The sequence below is a fragment of the Podarcis liolepis genome, assembly GCF_965112155.1.
Source record: "Podarcis liolepis genome assembly, chromosome: Z".
Taxonomy (NCBI): domain Eukaryota; kingdom Metazoa; phylum Chordata; class Lepidosauria; order Squamata; family Lacertidae; genus Podarcis; species Podarcis liolepis.
In genome coordinates this window covers 7641489-7664663 of record NC_139570.1, presented here as the reverse complement: position 1 = coordinate 7664663, position 23175 = coordinate 7641489, and the positions used below count along the sequence as shown (strand labels likewise).

Here is a 23175-nt window from a genome sequence, read left to right as displayed (position 1 = left end):
TTTCTGGATGGGAAAGCAAGACAAACACACCCTGCACACAAACACACCCCACCCATGAACTCCTTGCTCTTTCTCCCACCCTCCCACTCCATCCATAGTCACACTATTTCTTGTCTCCACCCACCCGATCTTCATACTGCAGCCACCCCTGCCTGCAGCTACCTTGCCTTTGCTGACTGTCTCTCCTCCTCTCCCGCTATGGCTAGGCCTTGCTCGTGGCCTTCTCATGGCCTGTTCTTCCTAGGTGCAGTGGTGTGTCCGCTTCTGGAAGTGTGGTTCTGGATGTGCTGCACCCACTTCTGGGTGTGCAGCCACAGAGGCCGTGGCAGCAGTGGTGGAGGCCATGGCAGAGGCAAGGCAGCAGAAACAGGACACTCCGGAATTCAAACAGAAGCATTTGCGGTTTCTGTGAATCCATGATGTCCCGCTCAGTTCGGGACAGTTGAATGGTATGTTCTCAGTATGGCACTGTAAAGAGGTCAGAAAGATGAAGCTCACACTCGGTTAGCTGGTTAACTACATAACCAGCATTGACTGAGCACTCTCCGGAGATTCAAGAGATGCCTCTTGGAATTCAACAGGGTAGCTTTAAGGACATGTTTTAACTTTTCTGCTGTGTTAAACTGGACTCCATTGTGTGCAACATTGGTGGGATGATGCCCTCTTAATTTTAGGGACTTTACATCATCTTCACTTAGTAGTACACATATTATAATGCAGCCTAGGGACCACTTTAGCAGACAGGCAGTATAAAAATTCTCCAATAAAACCAACCAATAAAATATGTCCTACCTAAGCCACAAATCCAGGTCTATACAGTGGTACCTTCGGGTTAAGTACTTAATTTGTTCAAAAAGTCCGTTCTTAACCTGAAACTGTTCTTAATCTGAAGCACCACTTTAGCTAATGGGGCCTCCTACTGCCGCCGCTTCGCCGGAGCACAATTTCTGCTCTCATCCTGAAGCAAAGTTTCTAACCTGCAGCACTATTTCTGGCTTAGTGGAGTCTGTAACCTGAAGCGTATGTAACCTGAAGTGTATGTAACCCAAGGTACCACTGTACTTCCATAGTTTCTTAGAATTGTAGAGTTCAAAGGGGCCCCTGAGGGTCATCTGTTCCAACCCCCTGCAATGCAGGAATATGCAGCTGTCCCATACAAGGATCAAACCTGCAACCTTGGCATAATCAGCACCATGCTCTAGCCAACTAAGCTATCTAAGGAATAATGCTATATAGTAGAGGCAATGAATGTGGAGCCTCCCAGGCAGTGCCAGATTTATGTATAAGCTAAACAAGCTATAGCTTTGGGGCCCACTCTCTTGGGGGCCTCAAAAAAATTTAAAGGGGAAAAAACTGGATGTAGATTAAGTTAAAAAACAAATAAAATAAAACCTACATACAGCAACAGTGTTTTGTGTTGTGTAGGCTCCTATTTGTTACATGCAAATGACTTTAGATACCTATTAGGTCCATAAATTACCATATAGCATATATTCAACACAAAAAACAGTGATAATTTGTTGTTGACAAAGGACAGCTGGATTATATAAAGGGCCCCATTACCTTCAGTAGCTTAGGGCCTCATCAAACCTAAATCCAGCCCTGCTCCCAGGTGTTGTTCGACTGTGGCTCCCAAAATGCTGGACCTTCGGCCATCCTGGCTGGGATTGATGGGAGTTTTGAGTCCAGAAACATGTGCCCTTGCAAAACTGAGTAAGCCTTGCCACCATACCCTCATCTTATACAGAGCCTTTATTACTGAGTGGTTTGAGTAGCTTTGCATCCTAGTATCTGCCTTCTTAGGAACTGATACACAATGCTAATTTTTAAAAAAATGAAACAAAAACCAGTTCATGTTTCTAAGAAGCTTCTTCATTTTAAATGGGATCGTCACATGCACAGCAACTTCCAGAGGAAAGGGAAAAGCAATGGAAAATTGTTTGCTTATACCACCATCTTGTGGCTGCTTGTTTAAAAGACTGTCTGAGGCATTCTTGTAAAAGGTCCTCATCTCTGGCTAAAGTACAAAAACACCATCAGAAACACATGCACCTGGGTGACCAGTGTGGGAACAAGATGCTGGAGGAGATACTGGATGCTGGCCTCATCCACTAAGGCTCTTCTTACGTTCTTGCTCCTGGGACACCTCAATGTCTGCTGTTGATCATAGGAAGCTGCCTTCAACTGAGTCAGACTATGCCTCCCATCCAATCCAAGACTGCCTTCTCTGACTGGCAGTAATCTCTCTGGAGTCTTTAGTAATCATCTTTTCCCATCTCCACTGAAATTCTTTTGAACTGGCTTGAACTTGGGACCCTTCTGCATGCAAGATGGGAGCTGTTTTAGGGGAGGACTGTTTAGGGGGAGCTGCCCTAAAATGGTGTGGGACCAGTTTATCCAAAGGACTGTCTTCTCTCATATGAACTTGCTCATTCACTGAGTCCATCATTAGAGGCTTGGCTCCATATATCCTCTCCTATAGGTGGGAGGCTGGTAGTTACATTAAGGTTACCAGATTCTTTTCCATGAATCTGGGGACACTTTTCAACTTCAATGGATTTTGTCCAGGACTGATTTGTAAATCCGGGCACTGTCCCTGGGAAACGGGGACATCTGGTAACATTAAGTTACATGAGCAGGGCCTTTTCGACCTTGACGCACTCTGGCCCCCAGAATTTGATTAATGTTACTCCTGTTTCCTTTTAGCTTTCAAGACTCAAACTTATCTTTTCTCTTGCACTTGTCCTCCTGCCTAATTATTGTATTGCTTTTTTCTTTACTTTTGGTGCTGGATTGTGTTATATTCTTTTTTAATTCTTTGCGTTATGTGTGTGTGCGTTGTGATTTTATATAAGCTGTTGTGAGCACTGAAAAAATGGAGAGGTCAAGGATATGAATACAAAACACACATACAAAAGTTGGTGAAATATGGTGAGTGGTTTATTTGCCCTTTTCCTTCTTGCTCGTTTGTTTCTCAACATCATCTTGGACGGATGATGAAGAATGGCTATCACTGCTTTCATCACTCTCATCACCACTGTCTTCTTCAGAATCATCTCCTTTTGGGCCTCTTCGTAATGCATTAAAACAAGGGCTGAAATGCCACAAAAAAACACTTCAATGAGGATATTGTGCATTTCCTGGCACATTCCAGGTACATTTAATGGTGGGAAGGGTAATAAACCAGGGCTGCAGCTATACTGACCTGTTCAATGTTATTTTCCCGTATCAGAACGATATTAGATATGTTGTTCTAAAATGCCACTTGCTATTTAACATTTTTATCATGCCCCCCTCCTGCCCGGTCAAATGTAAGTAATACCCAGCCACACCATTTTCCAAAATGCTGTTTCTTTCCCTGCTGGTGGTCACTGGTTGCTCTGTTATGCCCTCTGGGGGGATATGTGAGCAGTGTTTCACCAATGTAGCAGCATAAAATGATTAAAAATTAAGCTATAAAAAGACAAGGTCATTATTAACGTAAAAAGTAGGAAGTCATGTGTCCATTTATGTTATCGAAACCATTCCTTAACTCTTCTTTAACATTAAAAACCATGAGTATAGATCTGCCCCAGGTCTTATACCAGGTAAGACTATTTTCCAGCTTCAGCACTGACTGGCGATAACTCGACAGGGCTCAGGCAGGCATCTTTCCCTTCCCTTCCTATCTGATCTTTTAACAGGGTGATATCAGGGATCAAACCTGGGACGTTATGCATTCATGGTAGCAAGGGAAGGGAAGGATCCCTGCCTGAGACCTGAGCTACTGCAGGTCAGAGTAGAAGCACTGAATTTAAGAACCAGTAATCTCACTCAAAAGGGACGTGGGTGGCGCTGTGGGTTAAACCACTGAGCCTAGGACTTTCTGATCAGAAGGTCGGCAGTTCGAATCCCCACAACAGGGTGAGCTCCCGTTGCTTGGTCCCTGCTCCTGCCCACCTAGCAGTTTGAAAGCACGTCAAAGTGCAAGTAGATAAATAGGTACCGCTCTGGCGGGAAGGTAAACAGCGTTTCCGTGTGCTGCTCTGGTTTGCCAGAAATGGCTTAGTCATGCTGGCCACATGACCCAGAAGCTGTACACTGGCTCCCTCGGCCAATAAAGCGAGATGAGCGCCACAACCCCAGAGTCAGCCACGACTGGACCTAATGGTCAGGGGTCCCTTTACCTTTTTAATCTCACTCAAAGCAAGAGAAATTCAGATGATTGCAACAGTTATAGGAAGGTGTGAGAGAGGGGTTTTGCTGCTTCCTTCCACCCTAGTCTATTTGCTCTGTCCATTTTTCTCCATCCCCAGCTCAGTTCCAGTAAACCAGGAGTGGGTAGCATGTGGGCTTCCAGATGTTGTACTTCAACCCCCCCCCCATCAGCCCCAGTTAGCATGGCCAATGGTCAGGGATGCTGGAGTCCAACAGCCTCTGGAAGGCTACAAGTCCCCCAACGCTGCAGTAAGCCCTATCCCCCTAAATCCTCTCCTTTATATAAGAACAAGGAAGGCACGCCAATCCGTCATGTCCAATTTAGCTTTCAAAAAGCCAAATGCAGCAGCAACAGGTGAGAAATTCTTTACTTGTGCAATGCACCTGCAGATGAAAGACCCACATACAGCTTTGGTAATTTCCCAATATATGTTACACTCTTGCAGATGTGTTGAAACAACTCACTGGAACCCTATGCCAAAAGAGGTGCCATCTTGAAACTAGAAAAGATAATGCTTCCTTACAGTTTTGCTTCTTTTGATGTATTCAAACATTTCAATGAGGGTGTGCTAGAAATTAAAATGGTTCAACATCTAGTTAATTATGGCCTTTTTTGCTTGCTTGCTTTCTTCTTCTTTTTAAAAAAGGCCTTTTTAAGCAACATCCAATAATATTCCTAGCAATAGCAGCAGTCCATCCACTCTACACAGCCCTTCCTGGGCAAATCACTTCAGCATTGATATGAATCCCATCTCTCACACATTCATTTCCCAGGGCTTATCTTAGCAGACCATTCTTTGCTAATTCTAGTCTCTTGTTTGGAGATGTGCCAGTGGCTCTGCTTGGCTATCCGCAGTTTCAGCATTGGGTGCTGAGAGCAGAGGAAATTGTAAATGCAAAGATTCTATGCAGGAGGTCCATGTGTGCAAACTTTCAACAAATAACCATCTGGCGAGCGGAGAGGAATAATGCCTGAGTGTGTGTGGTTCCATATGCCCAGGCAGGGCAATTTATTTTTCATGGTAAATAATTTGATAGCTGAGCAACTTTATGCTAAAAATTTGTGTGGGAACATAGGGAAGTTACGGTACCCCAGATCAGACTGTTGGCCTGCCTATTGTCTACCCTGATGGTCAGTGGCCACACCCATACCATATGTTTAAAGCACATTCAGCAATCATATAAAGCAAATGGTGGCCCACTCCCCCCTTCAAATTCTGGAAATTGTATTTCGTTCAGGTTGCTAGGAATTGTAGCTCTGTGAGGAAATTCCACGGGGCAGGGCCTGCCACACTAAAGTGAAGGCCAATCTAATCTCTGGGGCATGGGGAACCTCCAGAAATGTCCCATCAGGAGGTCACAGTGATCAAGGTGGATCTTCTAGGTATGGGGTGGAAATGTGTCTTCTCATCTCCTGCTTCCTGGTCCCTTTAATGGAGATGTCAGAGACTGGACGTGGGGCCTTTTGGATGTGCTCTGCCGCTGAGTTGGAGATGGAGGGACTCTATCTTAGAGACACCAACTTGCAAGTGTGGTGGGGGCCCCAACATCCCACATGTGATGATATCATGTCAGGACATCACACCAGCTTGGAGGAGCCAGGAATGTGGTGGCTTCAATGGTTCATGGCTGCTGCTGCTACTGCCACCAGGAGAAGAAGGAGAATGACCCAGCCACTAAGGCCGTATTGCCATTCTGTTCCTGGCTCCTCCAACCTGACATGACCTTTTTTTTTTAACATGGGGGGGGGGTGTCCCTCACAAGCAAATGTTGAGGGCATCCAAAAGGGTTTGGCCCCTAGGAGTCGGCACCTCTGCTCCCTCCACTCCACTGCATTTTACTGTGAGAGTGCCGAAGTGTCCCATAATGCAGCTGTGCTTTTACACAGGAGGAAGTATCTCTTACCTCCTCTCCACAATAAAACAGCAACATGGAAGACACGCAAGAAGGGTCAGTCCTCCTATCCCGGCACCAAGCATCCGCAGGATCTGTTGAGGGCCTGTTACAGTTCAATCAACATCAGCTTGGCTTGTAACTGTCCTACAACCTAGTAATGAGTCAGCTTTGCTTCATGGCCGCATCTGCAATAAATAATCTCCAAAGCACGTGGATGTCTATAGTACACTAGGAGCTGTGCTCCTGTTTGCTCCACCACCACCCCTGCCATTTTCCCCACATTAACCTCTTGGAGCTTCCACCTCCCACCCAATGCAACTACTTAAGCTCAACCTGATTTCTGAAGCCACTTCCCTTTTCTACTCTGCAGCTCTGCTTTATACCCCTTTGTACATGCCTTCACTTCCATACCTCCTTTCCCCTCCTTTTGTGCAACCCCTCTTGCACATAAACCACTCCATGGTAACGTCTTGCATCTCCTCCTTCTACATACTGCAACTACTACACACTTTGTTCACCTTCTATCCAAGTTATGAAGCATACCCTGCAAGTGTCCTGGGACACACACACCCTTTTTTAAAATCACTACAGAATGGTGATGTTTTGGGTGCCATGATCTTTCCCAACTCCTTTCTTGTTGCAGTCAAGTCTTTGCAGCTAGAAAGCTAGCACAGGAGTGAGATAGAAGCTCTACCTCTCAGTTTTGTTTTGTTTTTAATGTGGGTTAGATTTAAAACAAATATATGTTCCTTCACAGGCAGTCTGACATGGTAATGTCCACACTCCTGCCTCTGGACTTCTACCACTTCATTCCGCTGCACCTGTATAGAGGATGTTAAGTTTTGTACCGCAGTTACATGGTTAGTGGGAAAAGTTTATTTCTGGGATGCAACCCTGAGTTCAAACTGCTCTGATGTAAACCAACACTCCTGTGCTATCACAGAAACATAGGAGAACCATTGTGGTGTAACAGCTAAAGTGCTGTCATTCCTATCAGCCCCCAAATGCCTGGCCTGGGGTCAAAACTGATGGGAGTTAGAGCTATTGGAGGGCAGCAGGCTAGGGGAAGCTGTGATAAGGCATTCATTTTAAATTGAGTGTTAGATAGGGAAGTGTCTTGGGGGGAGTATTCCCTATAGGAGGGGAATGAACAATTACTTTACAGTTAATATCCCTTAAAAAAATTAGTTTTATTAGAGATTTTTTGTGTTGCAACACAAGCAAACAAATAATTGGGTGAAAGTACATTCTATTGCACAGCATTCATGCAGGGTATCGTGTCAGCATCATGTGGGTAGGTCTTTTTTATTATTATTAATATGTCCTTTTATGCCAGTATTTTTCATTATTACATTTTTTCAGAGGCGGTCAAGGTGGCATAGGAGCCAACTCCTAGGGGCTGTGGGTGCTCCAGCCCCCACAATAAAATATTTCAGGGGCTGGTCCACTGGCGGAGGAAGAGGAGTGCGGGGGGAGTGCACTGCCCCCGGCAGTGTGATTCCAGTAGGGAGCCATCGCAGTTGCCCGCCCCCCTGCACTGGGTGCCATGTCCCTGCAGGCGGTGTGCCCCACCCCCAGGATGCACACCACGCCCCTTCGGGCAGTGTGCAATGCCCCCAGGACGCGTGCCATGCCTCTGCGGATGGCGCGCCATGTCCCCAGGATGCGTGGCCCGCCCCTGCCGGTGACGCGCCCCACCGTGTGACGCATGCCAGCCCCGCCCCTGCCTGCTTTCCACCCCCTGGTGCTGGAGCATGAAGCTCTGCCCCTGGGCTGGTCCCCTGCAAAGTTGATAGGCATTGCCATTCAAATGGTCTGTGTGCACCGTGTCATGTGATTTATTATGCAGGATGGTGCTTACCTGGGCTCCCACAATATTTTATTCAAGTTGGCAGCCCTGCAAGGTGGCATAAACACCCAGTTGGCCCTCATAACTACCCTGTGAGGTATGTTAGGGTAGTAGGGTTAGGGTTAGGGTTTAGGGTTAGGGCTAGGGTTTAGGGTCAGGGTTAGGGTTAGGTTTTAGGGTTAGGGTTAGGGTTAGGGTTTAGCGTCAGGGTCAGGGTTTAGGGTCAGGGTCAGGGTTGGGGTTAGGATTTAGGTTTAGGGTTAGGATTAGGGTTTAGCATTAGGGTCAGGGTCAGGGTTAGGATTTAGGGTTAGGGTTAGGATTAGGGTTTAGCATTAGGGTCAGGGTCAGGGTTAGGATTTAGGGTTAGGGTTAGGATTAGGGTTTAGCATTAGGGTCAGGGTTAGGGTCAGGGTTTAGGGCTCCCACAATATTTTATTCAAGTTGGCAGCCCTGCAAGGTGGCATAAACACCCAGTTGGCCCTCATAACTACCCTGTGAGGTATGTTAGGGTAGTAGGGTTAGGGTTAGGGTTTAGGGTTAGGGCTAGGGTTTAGGGTCAGGGTTAGGGTTAGGGTTTAGGGTTAGGGTTAGGGTTTAGCGTCAGGGTCAGGGTTTAGGGTCAGGGTCAGGGTTGGGGTTAGGATTTAGGTTTAGGGTTAGGATTAGGGTTTAGCATTAGGGTCAGGGTCAGGGTTAGGATTTAGGGTTAGGGTTAGGATTAGGGTTTAGCATTAGGGTCAGGGTCAGGGTTAGGATTTAGGGTTGGGGTTAGGATTAGGGTTTAGCATTAGGGTCAGGGTTAGGGTCAGGGTTTAGGGCTCCCACAATATTTTATTCAAGTTGGCAGCCCTGCAAGGTGGCATAAACACCCAGTTGGCCCTCATAACTACCCTGTGAGGTATGTTAGGGTAGTAGGGTTAGGGTTAGGGTTAGGGTTTAGGGCTAGGGCTAGGGCTAGGGTTAGGGTTAGGGGTTAGGGTTAGGGTTAGGGTTTAGCATCAGGGTCAGGGTTTAGGGTCAGGGTCAGGGTTAGGGTTAGGATTTAGAGTTAGGGTTAGGATTAGGGTTAGGATTGGGTTAGGATTAGGGTTTAGCGTTAGGGTCAGGGTCTGGGTTAGGATTTAGGGTTAGGGTTAGGATTAGGGTTTAGCATTAGGGTTAGGGTCAGGGTTTAGGGCTCCCACAATATTTTATTCAAGTTGGCAGCCCTGCAAGGTGGCATAAACACCCAGTTGGCCCTCATAACTACCCTGTGAGGTATGTTAGGGTAGTAGGGTTAGGGTTAGGGTTTAGGGTTAGGGCTAGGGTTTAGGGTCAGGGTCAGGGTCAGGGTTAGGGTTAGGGTTAGGGTTAGGGTTAGGGTTTAGGGTTAGGGTTAGGGTTTAGCGTCAGGGTCAGGGTTTAGGGTCAGGGTTTAGGGTTAGGGTTTAGCGTCAGGGTCAGGGTTTAGGGTCAGGGTCAGGGTCAGGGTTAGGGTTAGGATTTAGGGTTAGGGTTAGGATAAGGATTAGGGTTTAGTGTTAGGGTCAGGGTCAGGGTTAGGATTTAGGGTTAGGGTTAGGATTAGGGTTTAGCGTTAAGCGTTAGGGTCAGGGTCAGGGTTAGGGTTAGGGTTAGGGTTAGGGTTAGGGTTAGGATTTAGGGTTAGGGTAAGGGTTTAGGGTTAGGGTTAGGGTTAGGGTTTAGGTTTAGGGTTAGGGTTTAGGGTTAGGGTTAGGGTTAGGGTTAGGGTTTAGCGTTAGGGTCAGGGTTAGGGTCAGGGTTAGGGTCAGGGTTTAGGGATAGGGTTAGGATTTAGGGTTAGGGTTTAGGGTTAAGGGTTAGGGTTTAGGGGTTAGGGTTAGGGGTTAGGGTTAGGGTTAGGGTTTAGGGTTTAGGGTTAGGGTTAGAGCCTAGCAGCATTTTGAGGCCACCCAGTTGCGAAAGGTTGCCTTATCACAATATGAATTTGAACATTTTGGGGTGCACTCCTGGCTGAATCTTTGTCACTGGACACACAAGTGACTACATTGGCTACGACTGCCTATGGCTGTTAAGGAATATAGGAAGCTGCCTTTGTACTGAATTGGTCCATCTAGCTCAGTATTGTCTGCACTGACTGGCAGAGGCACTCCAGGGAATCTTTCCCAGCCTTACCTGGATATCAAACCAGGGACATCCTGCATGCAAAGCAGATGTCCTACACTGAGCTGCAGCCCTTCCTGCCAGCTCTAGATTGGGCTTGTTTAACTGCAGAAGTCCAGGCATCTGTAACCTCCAGAATGTATCACAGCATTGCATTATTTGTGGGGCATCCATTATAGTTGAGCTGGAGAAGGCTGCTGCTAGGTTGTTGGAAGAGGTACCTCATTCACAGGGCAAAACATCTGTGCTGAAGGAGTTGCAGAGGCTGCAAATATGATACTGGGCCAAGTTTAAGGTCTTTCTATGGAACAACTTGAAGACCAGGTTATCTCTGGGAATGCTTTACATTCTGCACCTCTGCTGAGATATTTCAATGCTGTTAGCATTGCCATATGCTCCTGAGGTTCATCTTATGATCACTTTTTATTCCAGCAGGCCTTTTAACAGTCAGATCTGATTTTATAGTTTTAAACTGGTTTTATATATTTATTGCACTGTTGAGTTTGACGTATGCTACTTAGAGACAATTGTGCTTAAGTGGTATATAATTTGTCTGAGTAAAAATAAATTAAATAGAATAAAGCCAGAGCCTTCTCTTTGGAAGGCAATTCCAATAAGCACCCACTGTTTCGACACCTGCTTAACATGCACCTGTTTACTCAGGCTTCCCTTGGGCGATCAAGCTATGTTGATGCATTAATCTGCTCTACTGATTTGCAGCGAGTTTGGGACTTGCTTTATGAATGCAATTTTATTTCATACAAAGTATCAGAGCGGTTTGCAACAGTTATACGTAAAACCCTACAATAAAAACCACATTAAAATTCTGAAATCAGAAATCAGCTAGCTATTATGGAGAGATGCAGCCTTAATTGCCTGCATAAGCCTATTGGAATAGGAAAGTTTTCAGCAGGCATTTAAAACTGAAAACAGAAGGTGCCTGCCGAATCTCTGTTGGCAGACTATTCCATAATGCTGGACCAATGACACTCAGGGCTTAGGTCTTGTTGTTGACAAATAAGCCTTGCCAACTTGGGGAAGCACCACCAACATGGCTGCAGATGATCTCAGTGATTGTCCTGGGATAGAAAGGTTCAGGTGTTCCCTAAGGTCCTTAACATTTTCAGTGCTTTGTGAATTAGCATATATACTCGAGTATAAGCCAACCTGAATATAAGCCGAGGCACCTAATTTTACCACAAAAAACTGGGAAAACTTATTGACTCGAGTATAAGCTGGTTTACCACACCACAAACCTGGTGGTGGAGGCAGCGGCAGAGGAAGAACAAAAGGGCTGCTTTCAGGCTGCTTGTTCCTCCTCTGCCAACGCCAACAGCGGCAAAGGTGGAGGAGGAGGAAGGAGCAGCCTGAAAGGACCCTCACTTGAGTATAAGCCGAGGGGGGCTTTTTCAGCATAAAAATGTGCTGAAAAAGTCAGCTTATACTTGATTATATACGGTAAAACTGTATATACTTGAATCTATTTTGGAAGCAGATGGACAACCAGTGCAGATGGTCTCACATGTTGGCCATATTCTCCCACCAGCAGTCTGGCAGTCACATTCTGCACTGACTGTAGCTCCCTAATCAGGCCCAAAGGCAGCCCCACATAGTGTGCACTGCAGTAATCCAGCCTTGAGGTTACCAATGCCTGGACTACAATGGTAAGGCTATCCCTGTGCAGGACATAGCTGTCAACCTTCCCTTTTTTTGCGGGAAATTCCCTTATTCCAGCGCTGTTTCCCGCTGCTTCCCGCTGCTATCCCGGATTGTTAGATATCCCATAGACTGTCCCCGGGACAAGTGAGACTGCTGATCCCTTATTTTCGAGGCTGCTGATCCCTTATTTTCAAATCTGAAAGTTGACAGCTAAGGTACAGGAATGGCTGTATTGTTGATTTTATGCAGTTCACTGCCATAATATTTTTCCCCTATAATGTTGCTGGCATATAAACATTGCAAATAAGTAAAATAAAAATTATTCCCTTTTAAGTTGCAAAAGTAGTTTGTCATGTGGCATCAGAAGAAGAGAGGCTGCCTGTCTGAGAAAACAAACAAACTCGAAGACTCCAAACATGTGAAACTAGCTGCAGAGGGGTTTTTGTTGGCTCCTGATCTACATTTGTTGTAAATATAACTGTGATGGAAATCCTGCTGGATCAGCCCTAAGGTCCACCTAGCCTGGCAGCTTTCTTTCCAAGAGGCCACCCAGAAGTCTCCAGGAAGACCACATGAAAGCAACAGGCCTTGCCTCCCACTGTTCTCAAAACTGGCAGGGGAAAATAGCAAACATGTTCAGCGAAGTGAAGAATCAGACGATTGAACAGGGTAATAAAATTGCCAATTACCCATTGCAGGAGGTAACCCAATAATTTGTGAGATGCTGGAGTCTAAGAGGCCTGTGAAGGGTTTGTGTTTTGTCAACAGATTGTTAGAATGCACACAGCGTGTGCTTTGTGGACTATAAGCACGTGTTGTTTATTGACATATGCTGCACACCCTGAAGCATTCAAGTACCAAAACTGCTGTACAAACAGACAAACTGGATGGAAAATAAACTCTACAGGAGAAGCACATTGAATTTTGAAGAACCATTTTAAGATGCACTCCAAGACACAATGGGAGCCACAATATCTGTGTGCACTGATGTAAAATGAAACAGATGACTACTCTGTGAAGTCAAAGGGTGCAGGACCTGTCGCCTTCTAGTTGTTGTTAGGGATGATGAAATGAAGGAATTGTAGCCCATCAACAACTGAAGTGGGACAGCACAACACTTAACCTGGTCTAGTCCAACACTGTTTGCTCTGACTGGTATGACTTCTCAGACAGAAATATTTCCCAGATCGGCTAACTGAGATTTTTACTTAACTGGCAAGGAGAGAGATATAACCTGGGACCTAATGTGTGACAATCCTATGTTCCAAGCTATGGCCCCTCATGCTCATTTGAGAGCTTCCTGGTGCATTATGTAAGTCCTCAACACAGACCTGCAAGCAGTGGAGGCTAGTCCATTAAGTAGGGCAAGTGGGGAACTGCCCCATGAAGCTGAGCTGCTCTCAGCCATCCCCCACCTGCCTGCCCCCTTGATTACAACCAATCCAGGGGTTGGCAATGCATTTTCATCTTCCTCCCCACGAGTTTCATTGTTATCCCTTGAATGGAGGAATGTGGGGTGGGGGAATCAGAGCGAGTTGGCTCTGCTTGTCATTGGCTCTGACTTCACCTACTGCTGGCTTCTGCCCCAACTAATCCCAAGGGACACTAGAAGCCACTACTGCTTACAAACCTGACCCTGTATCTATACTACACTTGGGAAAAGCAGCAACAAGGTCTTGGCTGAAGGTGGCAGTGTAGGCATAAGAAACTATGTGTGTCCAGCTTTGCAGAACAAGTGAAAGAGCCCTGGAGGCAGAATGCCACTTACGGTCTTTGAGTGGAGTGTAGCAGTCCAGCTGAACATGCTTTTTAGACGAGAAGCAGCACTTGTGTTCCAGACACAATGACTTGTTGCTCTTTTCCCCAGCTTGGCAAGGCACCACTGCCTGATTTGTTTTGGGTCGACACGCTTTGGGAAATGAAGCAGAAATGCAAGATTTCAGTTCCAAGCCCAGTTTAAACACGGACACACTGAGGCACAAGGCAAAGTTATTCCAGATCACTGCTTCCATTTAGGGTGGCCATGTGTTCCACTTTAAAGAGAACAGTCCTTTAGGTTTCTTCAGTCCAAGTCTCGTTTAAAGACAAAAGACCCTAAGAAGAGAGAGCAAGAGGGTTCTTAGAGTCACTCGTCAACAGTGAGTGACAACACCTGGGCAGGTGACTGAGCAGGCATGAAGTTCTCCTGGTCACCATCTTCCCCAATTACAGGGTATCCAAGAGCATTCCATACAGAGCAGACCTATTGAAATGAGTGGACCTAAATTAGTCATGTCCTTTAATTTCAGTGGGACCAACATTAGAATTACTATGGCTTGAATCCATGCAGGGCCGTCTTTAGCAGATGCGGTGCCGGGGTGCAAATATCTGCCCAGCGTCCCCAAATTACCATGGATAGTGTTGGGGTGGCCATAGTTGTGCACTGCCAGCCATCTGGGGGGGGGGGCGCAACCCCGCAGAGGCTTGGGAGTGAAGTTGCACCTCTCCCAAGCCTCCTTGGGAGGAGAGCAATCCCCGCAGAGGCTTGGGAGGCTAGCTGCGCGCCCGCCAGCCATATGGTTGGTGGGGCACAGCTGGCAGGCGTGCAGGGAAAGGGGAGGCTGCCAGCAAAGCCACACAGCTCCCCCACTTGCTAGGGTGCCCCTGAGAGGCCAGCGCCCTGGCGTGACGCACCACTAAGCCCTATGGGAAAGATGGTTCTGAATCCATTTTTGTATCTATATCAGGAGTGAAGAACCTTTCACACACACACCCCAGATGTTGCTGGACTACAACTCTGAGCAGCCTAGACTATGCTGGGTGGGACTAATGGGATATGTAGTTTAGCAATGACCAGAGGACTAGAGTTTTCCCAGCCCTGATCTATCCATACAAATTAGCTCAGTGTCCTCTTTCTATGAGACATGTTTCCTTTTTCCAGGGGGGATATGCAAATGGCTGATATTATGTTTTATTGGAAATTTGCTGAGAGTTCCTTCTCACTTATGCATCAACTCCATGCAAGGGAGGAAAGGAATAGTAGCAGGGGGGGAAAGCACAGAAAGACACAGAGGGGTCAGGCATCAATGTGGTGGTTTTGAAAGTATGTTTTTGATTGAGCCCTTTGCTTTGGAGTATCTGAATAAGATTCAGGAGGGCCTTTTTCCTTTGAAGGTTGGAACAAACTGGGCAATCTCCACACACTAATGAGCTGATTATTTCCAAGTGCCACTTTGAAGTCTGCTTCTGCTTTTGGTGGAAACAGCAACACTGCCGCCAAAAAGCAAAAGAGCCATGCAGCAAGATCTGTGCAAGGCCCTTCTTTCATTTATTTAAACAATTTTTATACCACTTAACTACAATAGTCTCTAAGCGGTTTGCAAAGGTACTTAATGGGGCTTTGCAATTGCTTCGTTTGTAAAAAGCAGCCCCTACACTGCACAGCAAACTGATTCTGAAATCCACTAGTGGGAGAAAAAGAGGGAACCGAAAGCAGGGTCGCCCTTCTTCTCCTTCAACTTCTTCAGCATCCAGCCACTGCAGCAAGTGTTGCCGACCTTTCGGGAGTCTGTGGGCACATGTGTAAGCAAAGAGAAATGGTCATGGGCACGACACACGTGCAGCTGCTCCCCTATCCAGCCCCCAGCCGTTACTCACTTGAAATTGCCTCCTTGCCACAGTCAAACTGGGGGTGGGTGAAAAGCATTCCATTGGCTAAGGAAGGATTGTTGCAAGATTAATTTTAGAGGGGGGATGGGGGCCTGCAGGCACCAGGGAAGTCTGCTGTGGACACCTGCAAGCACATGTGCAGCATGCTGGGGATCCATGCACCACAGCTCAGCAGGAGGAGGAGCAAGGCTTGTCTTGTGCTCCATTAGCCTGCTTGGCCCAACCCCTATGCTCTTGGAGTATGGCATGAATGGGAGAGAAAGGAAAACCCTGCTTTATTGGCCTGCCCAGCACTGGATTTATGGATTGTATACAAGTCCTACTCAGTGTAAAACCATCAAACATAAAGAGACTAAGTCCTTTAAATTCAATGGGTATACTCTGAGCAGGACCACCACTGGATAACTATGTACATGTCTGTGAATATCCACACGTATCTCTAAGTCCTTTTGGTTGTTCCACTACCCTCAGGTGGCGGCAGCCTAGGAAAGCTTATTCTCTGTGGCAGCCCTTAAGTTGTGGAATCCCCTCCCGCCAGAAGTGTGTCTGGATTCTTCACTTTGAAGCTTTTAGTGAATGCTAAAGATGCCCCTTTTTACCCCGACATTTGACACTTGAGATGTCTATTTTTATGATGGTCCCCCCTTCCCTCATTGCAAGTTGAAAACAAACTGTTTTTATGTTGTGTTTTCAATTGTTGTAACATTCTCTGGGATCTTAGGGTGAAGGGTGGGTAACAAACAACAACAGCACCAAAGTATTGGGAGATAGTAGAACAAGACGGAGACACTTGGAGACTGCAGAGTTTTGAAAAATTAAAGGGAAAGGTGCGAGACTGGTTACATTATGGTCAGATTAGGGAGGCCTTTAAGGCTGATAAAAAAATAGGCTTCCAGGTGGAGAAATCGAAACTAGAAACAGAACTGTTAGAATCAAAAACTAAGGTACTTTCAAGAATGTACAACTTGCTGTTAAAATGGAACACTCAGGATGAAATGGTTAAATCAGCAATGATAAAATGGGCGCAAGACATTGGTTATAATATTATGTTTGCTGACTGGGAATGGTTATGGACCACTGGTGTGAAAATATTATGAAAATGATATACAGGTGGTACATGACCCCAGTCAAGCTTGCAAAAATATACCATTTGCCAGACAATAAGTGTTGGAAATGTAAAGAAACTGAGGGAACATTCTTTCACCTTTGGTGGACGTGCCCCAAGATTAAGGCTTTCTGGGAAATGATCTATAATGAACTGAAAAAGGTATTTAAATATACCTTCCCTAAGAAACCAGAGGCCTTCCTTTTGGGCATCGTTGGCCAAATGGTGTTAAAGAAGGACAGAACTTTCTTTATGTATGCAGTAAGAGCGGCAAGAATACTCATCGCAAAACATTGGAAGACACAAGATTTGCCCACCCTGGAAGAATGGCAGATGCAACTGATAGACTACATGGAACTGGCAGAAATGACTGGCAGAATCCGAGACTTGGGAGAAGAGACAGTGGAAGAGGACTGGAAGAAATTTAAGATCTATTTGCAAAAGTATTGTAAATTGTATGAATGCTAGAATGATGCAGGATATAAAGATAATATGGCATTAGTGACCTAGCTGAGAGGAGTATGAAAATAACTCATTAAGAACAAAGGTGAAATTTGAATAATATTATGTCAAGATTAAATATTTAAATATCTGATAACAAAGGGTAAAATTGGAGACACAATAGTTGAAACGTACGATTTAAAACAAGTTTTGAGAGAAGGTGAAGTACTGCTGAACAAGATTTTGTAAATCGGGACACAGAAAAGGGAGGTGTGAGGGAGTCAGAAAAGAGGGTCATGGAAATTTGGTCTATGAAATTGAATTATTTTTTATATCTTTTATATGATTTTTTGTCTGTTGTCCTTTCTTTTTTGTGTGTGTATTTCCTCATTTTGGTGATGGTGTTTTGTATTGTTTTTGGGTTGTGTATGTGTATGCTGTTACATTGTTTAAAATCTTTAATAAATATTTTATAAAAACAAACAAACAAACAACAGCAGCAGCTACTGCTGCCTTGACTTTTTTCTCTTGCTGTCAATACATTGTTGGGTTACTAGATACAGCACTATGCAAACATTTGCTACCTACCATTAATTCTGCACTGGGAGCATCTCAACCCATCCAAAGAACAGCTCAAACTAGTCCTATGCATCAGGAGGGCTTTGAGGGCTTCTCAAATAAGACGACCTTCATGGTCCCTTCCAACTCTACAATTCTATTATTCTAAGATGCTTACAAACCAGTATGGGTGATCCATGTGCAGCTGCAACATGAGAGGAAATGGGGGGTTAATTCCTTTGGACAACCCCTTTTTATTTCCTTTTCCAAACATGAAACGTGGCACTCTGCATAGAACAACACCCCTCAATATAGCTCAACAAAGAGACCTTTCACTGAAGGACCACAGTAACAAACATTTCTAATCCTCTCAAGGACTTGAAGAGGGGGCAATGAAAAATGATGCTACAACAGCACTTACTCACTGGGTTGAAAAAGGTCACCAGCTGTTCAGATACGATCTGTACTTTCGTCCTTGGCTCAGGGGGAGCAACTTCAGTTTCATTTAAATCATCCAAGGTCGGAAATGCAGAACCTGAAAAACACACAACAATTCAAACTCCTGCACGGCAACTCAAGGGGAAAACTCATTTAAGTACCATAATACAGTTTTCCCACTTAAACTCTCTCCCCCCCCCGCCCCAATCAAAACACTTTCCCCCCACTCAGCTTCTGATCCCCTGTTCTTCAGGTAACTGATGGACTGAGTACTATGCCCTCTGTCTTAGTGGTGGTTGGAGAATATCAGGTCAGTTCAAAATAAAATCTCACTCACCCATGCTTTGTAAGTATATGAAGGAGCCAATCTGGCACATACAGTGGTACCTTGGTTGTCCAACTTAATCCATTCCGGGAGTCCGTTTGACTCCCAGAACTGTTCGAAAACCAAGGTGTGGCTTCTGATTGGCTGCAGGAGCTTCCTGCACTCAAGCGGAAGCCACATCAAATGTTCAGCTTCCAAGAAACGTCTGCAAACCAGAACACTACTTCTGGGTTTGTGGCGTTCGGGAGCTGATTTGTTCGGGAGCCAAGCAGTTTGACAACCAAGGTACCACTGTATTGCCAAGTCCTGAATAGGTTAGCTGGGAAAAATCAACCTGACCCACCTATGTCTTCCCAGATACTCAGTGCTCCACAAAGGTAGCACTGGTTTTGGGAGGGTAATTGCTGCTATCCCATGAGGATCAGAGACCATCTGGTGCACTCCTAGAGATGTGTGGAAGCTGATGGATTCCTGAATGCTGCAAGAGATTTTCCGGAAGGCAATTCTGCCAAGGTCCTAGTCTCCCTGTGGAATGGTGAGGCATGGCAGGCCATAGACACAACTGCACCCAAATGTCCTCTCTGGTGCTGCAGAAGTTAGGCAACCACCCGATTTACTGAGGAGTTCCAGGCAGCTGGAGACAATTGCATACAAGGCGTATAAGTTTTGCTCTGAAGGAGACTGTACACATGGAAGAGCACATAATCATGCCTGTGTGGTGGTTAACGTGGAGAAAACAGCCTACTTGGCAATCCATGTACCACTTAGAAAAGCTATTATGCAATGGAAGTGGCAATGATTTACTCTCATTAACCCAGTCTTGGAGCCATCAGATGCCTACCGTGGAAAATAATAATAATAATAATAATAATAATAATAATAATAATAATAATAATAACAACAACAACAATAATAATTTATACCCCACCCTCCCCAGCCAAGACCAGGCTCAGGGTGGCTAACAACCAATAATAAAAACAAGTTGACTGAAATACCACTTAAAAAACAAGATTAAAATATAACATTTAAACATTAAAATGCAGCCTCATCACAGGAGAAGAAAGGAAAAAAGAAAGAGGGGGAGGGAATCAAATTGATTTCAAGCCAAAGGCCAGGTGGAAAGAAAGAAATCAGATCCTGCAGGGCCCTGGTCTCATGAGACAGAGCATTCCACCAGGCCAGTGTTGAAAAGGCCCTGGCTCTGGTTGCGGCTAATCTAACTTCCTTAGGGCCGGGACCTCTAGGGTGTTGCTATTTATGGACCTTGAGGCTCTCTGTGGGACATACCGGGAGAGGCGGTCCTGTAGGTCCTAGGCAGTAAAGGAAAATCTGCAAGGGCAAAATTATCTGCTTCATATGGACTTGAGTGCTGCTCTTGCTGGCTGTTGAGAGTAAAGTGGTGTGTCTTCAGTGATGTAGGGAAAAAACCACCCTGGGGCCTGGACCCAGGAGGTGGTGCTTCCACTCTTGGTTGAAACTGGTTATCTTGATATACTCCAGTTCAGGTTCAGGGCCAGTTTGGGCATAGAATCAGCCTTGATCTTGATCTGATGGGTGACATTTGGGTGAAAGACAGAAGCACCATGAACCTGTTGACTCCCCTAGATGACTCAGTGGGTTGAGATACCACAGACCCAGTGTATGTCTGCTTTCAGTGAGTTCGTAGTTTGTTTTGCGGTGGCTTCACTACTACTTACAGGGTCTGTTCCATTGAAAAGTATTGACTGATGGTGCCTTGGACCCCTAGGAGTTGTTGGGCACCACAATTTTGTTTCCAACACTATTTAATATCTACATGAAGCTGCTGTGGAGGTCATTGGAAGGTTTCTGGCAGGATGTCACTCAGTTCCATTTCTCTGTAACTTCTCAAATCAGGAGGTCCTAAACTGGTGCCTGGATGCATTTGTGAGCTGGATGCCAGTATATAATCCTGAGTATTTGCAAAATTGCATTGGACTAATGGAAGCTGGAATCCAACAACTGCCAGAATGAAACATGCTGGCTACTTTTGAGCTAGCTCAGGACTTGCAGCAGCTGTCTACAGCTTTAGACAAGTGCTAGGGCTCTCAATTCATTTCTCAGCTTAGGAAAGTTGGGTATTGTTAGCTGAAAATGACCCAGTAGGCCAACCTTTGAAGCCTAGTGGTCCTATTTAAGCACATAGGCAATACTTTCCCTGGGCTATGGATTGAATTGATACCTACTGTATTCAAAGCATGTATACTTCACCACTGAGTGATGGCACTTTTCAAAGCAGTGATGGGAGTAGTAGGGAGAGAGAGAAGAAGAAATTGATTGGGGGATAAGAACTAATCCAGGCTACCAGTTTGCCCACATGCCATTTAGATCAACAGATACATGCAACTAGAGTACAGATTGGATATGGTCAACTAGTGCTTAGCCATTCTATTAAAAAAACCCCACACACAACACCTTGAATTTTAAAAGTTGGTAGCCTTATAAGTTTCCCCAAGCAATTCCTCTATTGTCAAACATTGCAAGCTACCTTGTGTTTAAGAACTACTCTTTAAAATACTCACTTGGGCCAACAGCATGATACAATACACACAAGCATTTTGCTAAAATCTGGGTCACAGAGATCATCATCAGTATTACTTCTGCAATGAAAAACAAATAATGTAAACTCCAGCAAGCCTTCACCTGCTTATTGAGGGAAGAAGACTCAAAAGTCTTGTCTTACTTGGATCACTTTTGCATGGGGCAACACAATCATTTTGTATGGGAACCCCAGATCAATTCCACGTTAAAAAAACATGTTAGAATCACACTTGATGTCAGGGACTGGTTGGGTGCAGAGGATTGGTGGGAGGAACTAGCTGGGGAACCCCCAAGGGAAGAAGGCTGAGAGCAGAGGGATTGGTGGTGGGACAATGGAGTGGTCAGAGGGAGAAGAGGGAGTAGACTGGGAAGAGGCGACATCAGAAGCTGAAGAGATAACAGGGTTTAGTGAGCTGGGAGAGTCTATGGCAGAGAGAAGTCCAGAATCAGAAACGGAAGTTGAAGTAGGAGAGGAGGGAGGCCAAGAAGCAGAGATGAGTCTGGCTGGTGAAGAGTCACAGGTGTTTCCCCTTCCTGCTGCAACAAGCTCCCCTCCCTCCTTGTACCGCAGAACCAAGAGAGGCATGTAGAGTGTGGACAAGTCTTGCATTCCTTGGGGGAAATCCTGGAGAGGTGGGGACTTAGGCAGCTGTGGGAAGGTGGGGACCTTCAGTCTCCGCAACTGCTTCATGGGGGCAAGCCGTACCAAAAAGGAGTTGCTGTGCTCATTAGGCCCGGCACTCCTGTGGAGATCCTGTTTTTGCTGATAAAGAGTTAACTCCACTTGCTTCGTGTGCTTTACCGCTGACTCACTCCAGGTACTTGCCAACTCAGTTGATGCTACTGAGTCCAGCAAATCTCTCAACTCCATAAATTTCATTTCAGACCATGAAAGGGTCGTTGGATGAAGGTTGGATGAGGGTGAGTTAGTGTGGCAGTTATGAGTTAAGACCAGGTTTGAGGAACCTGTGGCCCTCCAGTTGCTCTTGAACTCCCATCATTCATGACCATTTGCCATGGTGGCTTGGGGCTGGTGAGAACTTAGAATCGTAGAGTTGGAAGGGACCACAAGAGTCATCTAGTCCAACCCTCTGCAATGCAACAACTGGAGCCCAACAACACCTGGAGGGCCCCAGGCTCCACATCTTTAGTTTAGACTTAGCTGGGGAAGATAACCAAGTTTACAGTGGGTGGCCTTGGCCCAGTCTTCCTCTCTCAGGCATTGCACTTAACAGGGGGGTTTTGAGAATGTATCGGGGTGCATCTAAGTACAGTGGTCTGAGCTCAATGGAATAAAATAGGCAACAAAGGTGAATAACAAAAATCATGCTGCCGCCTGATTGAAGAAACCTTAGCTGATTGAACTTTACTCAAGTAGTTAGATTGAATTTGCATAGATTCTCACCTAAGTAAAACAAGCAGACTCTCCCCATAATTTTGTCTTTAAATAAATAACACGTCCCAGCAGATACCCAAAATTCATTACCTCATGTGTCAGGATGGTGCCCACTACCTCCAGGTGTTAGGGAGGTAGGTCTGATAATGCTCACCACCTGTAGTTTCTGAAAGTTTATATATATATATATTTTAAAAAATGTTTAATCTGCTGCCCTAGTAGCCTCTCACTTCAACGTTAGTAATATGTTAATCAAATTAAATTGATGCATCAAATCAGCTCTGGGTTTAACCAGCAAACACTGATTGACTTTTAGCCAGTAATGGGACATTCCCAATGGTAGAAACCTTTAGTGCAGATCTTAACTTTCCAGAGAACAGTGCAAATCTTGCTTACTTTAAACTGGAGTGCAGGACCTTAATATTACTAAGCAAACTAAGGGCATCCTAATTCATATTAACTGCAGAGACATGGATGGAGAAGAAACAAATCACCTAACCTAATACAGGGTTATGATAAAACTGATAAATAAAACTCACAGTAAGGTTAAAGTAGATTCATTTAACCTTAGCTACTGAGAGATCTCCAGCCACCCTTTCTAGCTTTTAGAAAAGAATCAATTGTCCTATGGCTCAACTGAAGTTACATACATTTCTGTATTTTGAGGTCACTGCACACTTGTCAACTTGCAGACTCTTTAAGGAAATGGTTCAGTGCTGTAGCTATGGGGATCTCTATTATGACTTACACGCTTGGTAATGACTTCCAGAGAGGTGGCTATTTTAACCAGTTTGAATATTTTAAAGATCATGATTTGTTGTTGAATGAAATTATGCCACAAGTCTTTAAGGTCTCAAATGACTCTTAAAAGGTTACCAGATTTTTTTTCAAAGAATCCAAGAAGAGAAAAAAAAGTTATTAAAAAAGTGGTGTGTGTTTTTTTTTTTTAAAAAAATAATCTCTTCTGTGATCTCCTC

General features: G+C 45.2%; 1 protein-coding gene across 1 annotated transcript; it reads right to left on the bottom strand.

Annotated features, from left to right (window-relative positions):
- Nucleotides 1-2929: 2929 nt before the first annotated feature.
- FMR1NB (FMR1 neighbor) lies at nt 2930-22876 on the bottom strand. Its single transcript, XM_083486672.1, has 7 exons — nt 22849-22876; nt 22316-22364; nt 20784-20861; nt 17902-18015; nt 13497-13637; nt 6103-6196; nt 2930-3094 (listed from the first exon to the last, which is right to left on the bottom strand). Exons 3-7 carry the CDS (start codon nt 20848-20850, stop codon nt 2941-2943), a joined length of 570 nt encoding a protein of 189 aa, XP_083342798.1. The 5' UTR covers nt 20851-20861; nt 22316-22364; nt 22849-22876; the 3' UTR covers nt 2930-2940.
- Nucleotides 22877-23175: the final 299 nt, after the last annotated feature.

Excerpts from the sequence above, each read along its gene's own strand:
- FMR1NB (XM_083486672.1), bottom strand. The coding sequence starts at position 20,850 with ATGATGATCTCTGTGACCCAGATTTTAGCAAAATGCTTGTGTGTATTG. Across the intron at positions 18,016-20,783 it reads GTATCATGCTGTTGGCCCAA|GTTCTGCATTTCCGACCTTG; the intron begins GTGAGTATTTTA and ends TGTGTTTTTCAG. Across the intron at positions 3,095-6,102 it reads TGTTTTATTGTGGAGAGGAG|CCCTTGTTTTAATGCATTAC; the intron begins GTAAGAGATACT and ends GTGGCATTTCAG.